Source organism: Pseudoliparis swirei, chromosome 15, assembly GCF_029220125.1.
Source record: "Pseudoliparis swirei isolate HS2019 ecotype Mariana Trench chromosome 15, NWPU_hadal_v1, whole genome shotgun sequence".
In the NCBI taxonomy this organism is placed as follows: Eukaryota; Metazoa; Chordata; class Actinopteri; order Perciformes; family Liparidae; genus Pseudoliparis; species Pseudoliparis swirei.
In genome coordinates, this window is record NC_079402.1 from 627861 (window position 1) to 637191 (window position 9331).

Here is a 9331-nt window from a genome sequence, read left to right on the forward strand (position 1 = left end):
CACCAGGTCACAGAAGGCCCCCTTGTGGGGGATCTCCTGGTTCCGCTCGATGGTCCGGATCTGGTCCAACGTCTTGATGTCAGGAGAAAGGCCACCGTGGACACACAGGACCTGCTCATCTATCAGCTGGGACCAGAGGTCAGGGGTCAGAGGTCATTCAATATGAGCTAAACTAGAACTACATGAGGTGAGGAACCGGCCAATGAAAACTAATCCAACAACTTTCAATAAGACACGTAGCATCTCTCCTCCAGAGCCAGTGAGGAGGACCAGGCTCACAGCAGCAGTGCTCTCCTCCAGCAGCAGGGGGCGCTCTCTGAATCTACAGTCTCCCCGTTGAACTCAGAGGGACTCACGGCCGCCACCGTCAGCATGTCGAACACCTTGGTGCAGTAGCGCCACGCGTTAGCATTCCCGTATTTAGTCTGGCACTCGTCTGAGAAACAAGAACACATCCACGAAGCTCGTGAGCTGCTGAAGCAGAACAGGAATAACAGTGAAGCAGAACAGAGCAATAACAGTGAAGCGTGTCTCTGAAGCGTGTAACTGAAGCGTGTCTCTGAAGCGTGTCTCTAAAGCGTGTAACTGAAGCGTGTCTCTGAAGCGTGTCTCTGAAGCGTGTCGCTAAAGCATGTCTCTGGAGCGTGTCTCTGAAGCGTGTCTCTGAAGCGTGTAACTGAAGCGTGTAACTGAAGTGTGTAACTGAAGCGTGTCTCTGAAGCGTGTAACTGAAGGGTGTCTCTGAAGCGTGTCTCTGAAGCGTGTCTCTGAAGCGTGTCTCTGAAGCGTGTAACTGAAGCGTGTCTCTGAAGCGTGTCTCTGAAGCGTGTCTCTGAAGCGTGTAACTGAAGCTTGTCTCTGAAGCGTGTAACTGAAGTGTGTCTCTGAAGCGTGTCTCTGAAGCGTGTCTCTGAAGAGTGTCTCTGAAGCGTGTCTCTGAAGCGTGTAACTGAAGCGTGTTTCTGAAGCGTGTAACTGAAGCGTGTCTCTGAAGCGTGTCTCTGAAGCGTGTAACTGAAGGGTGTCTCTGAAGCGGTCTCTGAAGCGTGTCTCTGAGCGTGTCTCTGAAGCGTAACTGAAGCTGTCTCTGCGTGTCTCTGAAGCGTGTCTCTGAAGCGTGTCTCTGAAGCGTGTAACTGAAGCTTGTCTCTGAAGCGTGTCTCTGAAGCGTGTCTCTGAAGCGTGTCTCTGAAGCGTGTCTCTGAAGCGTGTCTCTGAAGCGTGTAACTGAAGCGTGTCTCTGAAGCGTGTCTCATCACTCACCATAGAAGCCGTACACCTGTGTGATCTGCCGGCTCTCGTGGTTTCCCCGCAGCAGCGTGATGCGATCCGGCCACTTGGCCTTCAGCGCCAGCAGGTGGGTGAAGGTCTCCAGGCTGTAGTAGCCTCGGTCCACAAAGTCTCCCTGCAGGGGGACACGGCGCTCAGAGGCTTCAGGACAACTTCTGACCGGGCCTCTCCATGCATGAGGAAGCTCTAGCCACAAAGAGGAAGAACAACTGATTGCATCACGAGGAGGAGGAGGAGGAGTCTGGAGTAAACATCTCATATTCAAAGTGTCTCTGTTTTAGAGGAGACATGTCCTCTGGTCTAAATAGAGTTCACAGCTGATGTGGTTTGTTTTCGTGTCATTGAACTTTAACCCTTTGAGTACGGAGTGTTATTACCAGTTATTACATAACTTATGTAAATCAGAGCTCACTCACTCACCATGAAAATGTAATTTGTGTCTGGAACTTGTCCTCCGGTTCTGAAGAGTTCACACAGATCATAGAACTAGACGGAACACAGTGAATGGTTCATTAGAACAAAGACCAGCAGCCCTGATCACCAAGACACGGGACGACGCGACGATTAAAGACTTTGTGAGAACACCTGATGTGACCTCATGTGCAGGAATGTCTCAAGCATTACAGGAACAACAAGTCAACAACGAGCTGCTATGACTGCAGCTCATTCAGATGGCTCCTGCCCACTGACACCAACTCATAGAAGGACTGTTCAGAAGAACCAAAGCTGCACACGAGTCCTGAGCAGGTGAGCCTACCTGGCCGTGAATGTCTCCACACACAGTCACGGGCGTGGAGACGGGCTGCACGTTGGACTCCTCCAGCAGTAAATCACAGACATAGTCACATAACCTCTGAAAGGAAAACATGACGAGAGTTAGAGGTCATTTATTAAACATCTGGATGACATACGAGCTCAGAGACGACGAGCAGGAAGTAGAAACACATCGAAGAGTTCTCCTGAAACACGGACGCTCGACGTGCAGCGACATCGGTCAGCTCAACCAGGAGCAGGAGAGAATGGGCTCTACAAATAAACTGAACTGAACTGTGGCATGACGCGGTTCTCCATGGGTTCAGTGGGAACATGCACACTAACCCTAACCCTAACCCTAACCCAAAACGTGGATATGGCGCCGTACGTGATGGCTGCTGTGTTGCGAGCTCCCGGATTTTGTAGTAGTTTTTTGTTATTTATTCTTCTTATTGCGACTATTTTTGCACAAAACGTTAGCAGCCAGTTAACGTACGACAGATGCACACTTCTGGAGATTGGATCGGCAGTTGCTCGCCGCCTACCAGAGTTTTTCAACTCTTACTCGGACATCCCGCCAGGAACAGTAGCGGAACTATCTCCGTCCATTTTAGGCGCGATCTCACGCAAGCGTCGCCGACGGAGGGGGAAGCGAGCTGGCGTGCTGGTTAGGCTGAGACGCCGAGCCAATCGACCCCACTACCCACCATTTTACTGGCAAATGTACAGTCTTTGGACAATAAGCTATGCGAGCTACAGGCTCGTATTCAATTCCACCGGAAACTAAGGACAACTGCATCATCTGCCTTACGGAGACATGGATGTCGGAGGAGGTTACCGACTCAGCCATCGACCGGCAGGATTTTCCGTCCACCGCGAGACAGAACAAAGACTCTCTCTGGTAAAGATCGTGGAGGGGGTATGTCTCATGATAAACAGATCTTGGTGCAACCAAAGTCATGTACATACTCTCAAGTCGCGCTGTTCCCCGGACCTGGAGTACCTAATGCTCATGTGTCGACCATTCTGGCTACGGGAGTTTAGAGCAGTCACCGTAACTGCTGTGCACATTCCGCCTCAAGCCAACACGGACATAGCGCTGCAGGAACTCGACGGGGCGCTCAGCGAGCAGGAGTCGGCACACCCGAGGCTGCTTTCATTGTGGCGGGGACTTCAACAGCGAACCTGAAGAAAGTTCTCCAAGTTCTACCAACACATAACAAGCAACACGCTGGGGAGCAGATTCTCGACCACTGCTACACTCCTTCCGGGATGGATACAAGCCCTCCTCCGCCCACCGCTCGCAAATCGGACCACCGCCCATCCAACTACTCCCGCCTACAGGCAGAGGCTGAAACGGCAACCAATCGCTGTGAAGGAAGTGCAACGCTGGTCGGACCAATCGGAGTCTATGCTACAGGACTGTTTTGAACGTGCTGACTGGGATGTGTTCAGGGTCACGTCAGACAACAACGCTCAGTGAGTCTGGCGCCCTCAGTCACCGGGTTCATCAAGAAATGCATAGATGACGTTGTTCCTACCAAGTCGGTTCGGATTTATCCCAACCAGAAACCGTGGATAAATGGCGATGTTCGGCTGCACTCCGTGACGCTGTAATACCGCCTTTGACTCGAGAATATGGCGGAATACAAAAGAGCCCGCCACGACCTCCGAAGACCATCGGCTCTGCCAAGCGGGAGTTCAGGAACAAGGTGGAGGAAAAGCTCAAGAGCCATGACGTGAGAGGTGTGTTGAAGGGGCTACAGACAATCACGGACTTCAGAGGGAGAACCAGCGGTGAAGAGAACTCCTCTACCTCCCTCCCAGGCGAGCTAAATACATTCTTTGCTCGGTTCGGCGTGACGGCAGCCCCGAAGGCAGCGCTGCCGAGGAGACCAGCCTGCTGATCATCTCAGAGGCTGATGCGCAGAGCCTTCAAGCGGGTGGACATCCGGAAGGCGGCAGGTCCCGACCACATCCCGGGCGCCCTCAGAGCATGTGCAGACCAGTTGGCAGGAGTTCGCAGACATCTTCAACCTCTCCCTGTCCCAGGCTGTTGTTCCTGAGAGCTTCAAGATGTCCACCATTGTGCCTGTCCCCAAACACCCCAAGGTAACCTGCCTGAATGACTGAGACCCGTAGCCTGCACCTCGATTGTCAGTAAATGCTTCGAGAGGTTGGTCAAGGACTTCATTTGTTCCATGTTGCCTGCCACGCTGGACCCATGGCAATTTGCATATCGCCAAACAGATCCACCGACGACGCATTGCCATGGCACTTCACACCGCCTTTCCCACCTGGAGGAGGAACTGTTGTGTTGCTGGTTGTGGACTACAGCTCAGCGCTCAACACTATTGTTCCGCCCAAGCCTCGACACCAAGCTCAGAGGTCTAGGCCTGCACTCTACCATGTGCAGCTGGATACTGGACTTCCTGTCGGCCGCCAGGTGGTGAGGATGGCAGTACCACCTCAGAGCCGCTGACCCTCAACACGGAGCCCCTCAGGGATCGTGTTGAGCCCTCTCCTCTACTCCCTGTACACCCACGACTGCACGGCCATGCACAGCTCCAACGTCATCATCAAGTTTGCTGACGACACAACAGTGTTGGGGCTGATCACCGACGACGGCTTGACGAGACAGCCTACAGGGAGGAGGTTGGATCACTGGTACAGTGGTGCCAGGAGAACAGCCTCGCCCTCAACGTCAAGAAGACCAAGGAGCTGATCGTGGACTACAGGAAGCGGAGGAGAGCACACCTCATCTCCATAGACGGAGTTGCAGTAGAGAGGGTCAGCAGCTCAAGTTCCTCGGCGCACATCTCCGAGGACCTCACATGGACCACGCACACCACTCACGTGGTGAAAAGGGCCCAACAACGCCTGTATTTCCTTAGGCGACTGAGGAAATTCAACATGGCCCCCGCATCCTCAGAACATTCTACACCAGTACCATCGAGAGTGTTCTGACAGGTTGCATCACCGTCTGGTACGGGAACTGCACCGCCCTGGAGCGTAGGGCACTACAGAGGGTGGTGCGGTCGGCACAGTACATCGTTGGAGGTGAGCTTCGCTCCATCCTGACATATACACCAAGCGGTGCGTGGCCAGGGCCAAACGGATGATGAAAGACAATAACCACCGGCCACAAACTGTTCACCCTTCTACCATCAGGCAGGCGATACCACAGTATCAAGTGCCGCACACACAGACTGAGGGACAGCTTCTTCAGTCAGGCCATCAGGCTGCTGAACAAGGACTGAGACCCTCATTACACTATACACCAGAACATATTCTGTGAATATCTATGGCCATGGTGTATATTTTATTACATTGTTTTATATATATATATATTGTATATATATATTGTATGTATATACATATATATATATATATTGTCTCAAAAAAGTGTATATTTTATTAGATTGTCTTATATATATATATTGTCATGATGTATATTCTATTACATTGTTTTATATATATATATTGTTAATACTTTCTTCTTTTTTTGTGTGGATATCGTATAGTTTATTCTCATTCTTATTCTTTTTTAGTCTGCTACTGCTGTCGGGTGTTTTGCACATAAGAATTTCACAAACCGATTATACTTGTATAAAAGGGGATGTGACAATAAAAACTTGAAACTTGAGTAGGTGTGTTCACCTGGTTCAGGTACTGTGACCCGTTTACATCCACATGCTCCATCAGACACGTGGAGCATGAAGACGGCATCTGATTGTCCAGAGACGTTTCATTGCTGAGGTTTACGCTCCGTTTGAACATCACTTCACTCATTTGTTTGCCATGATTATTCTGAAGTAGCAACCGCTCTACAACAGCATGTTACAACAGGTCCTCCATGAGGGACTCCAGACCTCCAGACCTCTAGACCTCCAAAGCTCAAGAGCTCCAGACATCCAGACCTCCAAAGCTCAAGAGCTCCAGACCTCTAGAGCTCCAGAGCTCAAGAGCTCCAGACATCTAGACCTCCAGAGCTCCAGACCTCCAGAGCTCCAAAGCTCCAGACCTCCAAAGCTCAAGAGCTCCAGACCTCTAGACCTCCAGACGGAGTCTCCCAGGTGGTTGAAGGCTAGACTGTGAGGACCAGCTCATTCTTCTTTCTATAGAATCAGACAGAACCATGGACCTGGGTCTGGACCTCGGGGAGGCTGCAGTCTGACAGACCCAACCAGACACAGAACCCCCCCAGGCTCAGAGAGATGAGCATCAGTCGGAACCTCGGGGTTTCAGCAGTACACCATGACGTCACTGAACGTGTTTAAAGGGTACCTGTAGTGAAAGCGAATATGTAGCCAGATCAAAAGATAATGTGTTTCTAAAGGTTATTCATGCACTGACGGTCCAGTATTCAATAACAATACGTAGTTTAGGCTGTTCAAAGTCCTCAACTCCGACAAGCTTCATTGCACTGGAGCTTGAATATGTCGCGGGTGGTGTGACGTCACATCGTTGAGAGATCGACAGCCAGCCACAGCGGATGTGTTCAGAAACCAATATAATACAACGCCAAGCGCCGCAAACAAATGCTGAGAGATTACTTATATGGACGATGAAAGATTGTCTGATTCAGCAACTGGATACTTGTCGAACCATTAAAAGCAGACTATCCCCATTTAGTGAATTGTGACAGCGATGATAGCGATGATTCAGATGAAGTTGATGCGAAGGACCGCGGTCCATGCTTCCTGTCCAGCGGGCCGTGCATAAGTCGGCGGACGTTGCGGTGTTGCAGTTGTGAAATGTGTGCCACAGAAAACAGACAGAGAGTGCATTTGTTGTAAAGAGCACGAACTTATGTCCGATGATATCGTGACATTAGACCTCATCTGCTTCACACAAAAGCGTGAGCTTGATAGCTACATGGCGCATAAGCCAGCGCTGGAGATGTCTTTCATTGATGCAATGTTCGGCCGACATGTTCGGGTGCTAGTGACTTTTCTTTGCTCCGTCCGTCGATGCGCGCAAACCGGTGTCGGGAGCTCGCGCGAGACGGCGGGCAGAGGACTGTCAGCGCAACACGTAGAGACAGAAATGACGTGCTGCTGCTGTAATGTGGCGCTATAGAGAAAGTGACAGGGGGGCGATCTACCAATACTACGCCGCGATCGACTGGCAGGTCGCCACGACGTATTGAGCACCCCTGATATAGATTGTGTAATTCTTGAGGCCACCGATCTATCCCAAGAAGCAACGCGTGTAGAAGTGGCTCCGGATTGGCTGAATTCCTTTCAACGACTCTACGTCATAGTGACCTTTGACATGAGTAAATAACTGGCAAGATGGCTGCGCCCTGAAGCGTTCACGGACTCGGAATGTTGACAAAGAAATGTAAATCTGACTTGTTGACAATAGCGGCGGGGTAAATATGATTTATTTGATGCGCCGAATGGATGTAGCACGTTGTTGTTTTGCACTACAGGTACCCTTTAACGTGACCGTCATACACGTGCAGCAACATGGCCCACGTATCTCCGGTGGTCCCGCCGCATCGCTCCCGGTATAGAGGGACCGGGGACCGGGCGGCCGTGTCCTGCACCGACCGGAACAGGTCTCTAGCCTAGCCGTGAGCTAACGTTGGAGCTAGCTCTAGCTTCAGCTCCAGCTAACCATGAACAGCTACAGCGTCCTGCATGAAGCTGGTTTTCATCGGACTGTGATAGCCGGTGATGACGTCATCAGTGCCCCTCTTGAATATAATAATCATAACCAGCTTTTCTACCGGCGATAACAACCGGTAACGTCAACTAGCAGCTAGTTGTGAGCTACGCTAGCCTAGCTAGCCGAACACACCTCGTCGTTTGCGTCCACTGCTATAATAAAAGCTCATGCTACATTCACTTCAGACACGTTAACTCACCTTGAGGTCGTTTTCCGGCAGGTATTTGCAGTGTCTCGCTATATCTACGTACTTGTCCAGGTGTAAAGGCGCCATGATCACACCGCTAAACAATGCTAACGCAGCTAGCCACTCGCTAGTTCCTCCTCTTCTTCTTCTTCGCTCCTTCATTTTCATGTTTCATCGTGTTGTCAATTCATCGTGTTACTCACTTCCTGTAAAAACCTTCAGAATAAAGGTCTTCCCTAACGACCCAGTCCTCCACTAACAACAGATCCCTAAATTCAGTCCGGTGTGAACTACTGACGTCATATCTGATGTATTTCATCCCGACTCTTGATTCTGTAAACTTTAAATAAAATACCACAGGCTGTTTGTAAACCTTTATTCTGAAGGAATAATTATAATGTCTTTATCTGCCGTCAACTTGACTTATTCTACTGCGGCTGGTGTGCAGGGAAATGCAACAGCGCCCCTTGCTGACGGGCTGGAAACGGATCTTCCAAGAGCTCTACGTGTGTTTGTTTGTTTGTCTGTTTGTTTGTCTGTGTTGCTTTGGTCATTTTGTGCTTTAGGTTAGTGACGTCATTGTGAGGTGTTTAACAATGAACATATTGCACATACATGTAGTACCTCGTCATACCAGCAGAGGAATAACCAGGGACAAGACCTGGTAGCCCATTGATGACACTGTGATAGCGTCTCATAACTATGAGTTACTATGAGTTGCAAAATAATAACTATGAGTTACTATATAATAACTATGAGTTACTATCTAATAACTATGAGTTACTATATAATAACTATGACTTAATTTCTGATCAGTATTAGATATCTCATAATGTATCATAATTATGAGACACTGACTAAGGCGTATTCCACACAGGGTAATCCACCTGTAGAAGAGCCTGAGGTGTGGTCCAGCACCGTGGACAGCAGCCTGACACCACATGGTAGCTCCTCCCATCAGGTGTACCTCACATGGTAGCTCCTCCCACCAGGTGTACCTCACATGGTAGCTCCTCCCATCAGGTGTACCCTACCTGGTAGCTCCTCCCACCAGGTGTACCTCACATGGTAGCTACTCCCACCAGGTGTACCTCACATGGTAGCTCCTCCCACCAGGTGGACCTCACATGGTAGCTCCTCCCATCAGGTGTACCCTACCTGGTAGCTCCTCCCACCAGGTGTACCTCACATGGTAGCTCCTCCCACCAGGTGTACCTCACATAGTAGCTCCTCCCATCAGGTGTACCCTACCTGGTAGCTCCTCCCACCAGTGTGTGGATGGGTGTATCATAGTTCATGTGATCCTGTTGAGTTACAGTTGGTTGTCTTGTGTCACATGTTTATGGGATGTGTGTGTGGTCCAATAGGATCGTGCGGTTCCCGTGGCAGATGACTGAGGGCCGAGTGCGCCGCGTCCTCCAGGAG

The 9331-nt window shown here is 50.3% G+C and overlaps 1 protein-coding gene across 1 annotated transcript; it reads right to left on the bottom strand.

Moving 5' to 3' along the window:
- Positions 1-47: 47 nt before the first annotated feature.
- Positions 48-7993, bottom strand: LOC130205629 (serine/threonine-protein phosphatase 6 catalytic subunit-like). Its single transcript, XM_056433114.1, has 6 exons — positions 7919-7993; positions 2048-2143; positions 1711-1776; positions 1264-1405; positions 280-436; positions 48-126 (listed from the first exon to the last, which is right to left on the bottom strand). The coding sequence occupies exons 1-6, from the start codon at positions 7991-7993 to the stop codon at positions 123-125; spliced, it is 540 nt and encodes a 179-aa protein (XP_056289089.1). The 3' UTR covers positions 48-122.
- Positions 7994-9331: the final 1338 nt, after the last annotated feature.

Coding starts and splice junctions, on each gene's coding strand:
- LOC130205629 (XM_056433114.1), bottom strand. CDS start 7,993: ATGGCGCCTTTACACCTGGACAAGTACGTAGATATAGCGAGACACTGC. Junction 2,144..7,918: donor TGCCGGAAAACGACCTCAAG/GTGAGTTAACGT, acceptor TTTTCCTTTCAG/AGGTTATGTGACTATGTCTG. Junction 1,777..2,047: donor GTGGAGACATTCACGGCCAG/GTAGGCTCACCT, acceptor TGTTCCGTCTAG/TTCTATGATCTGTGTGAACT.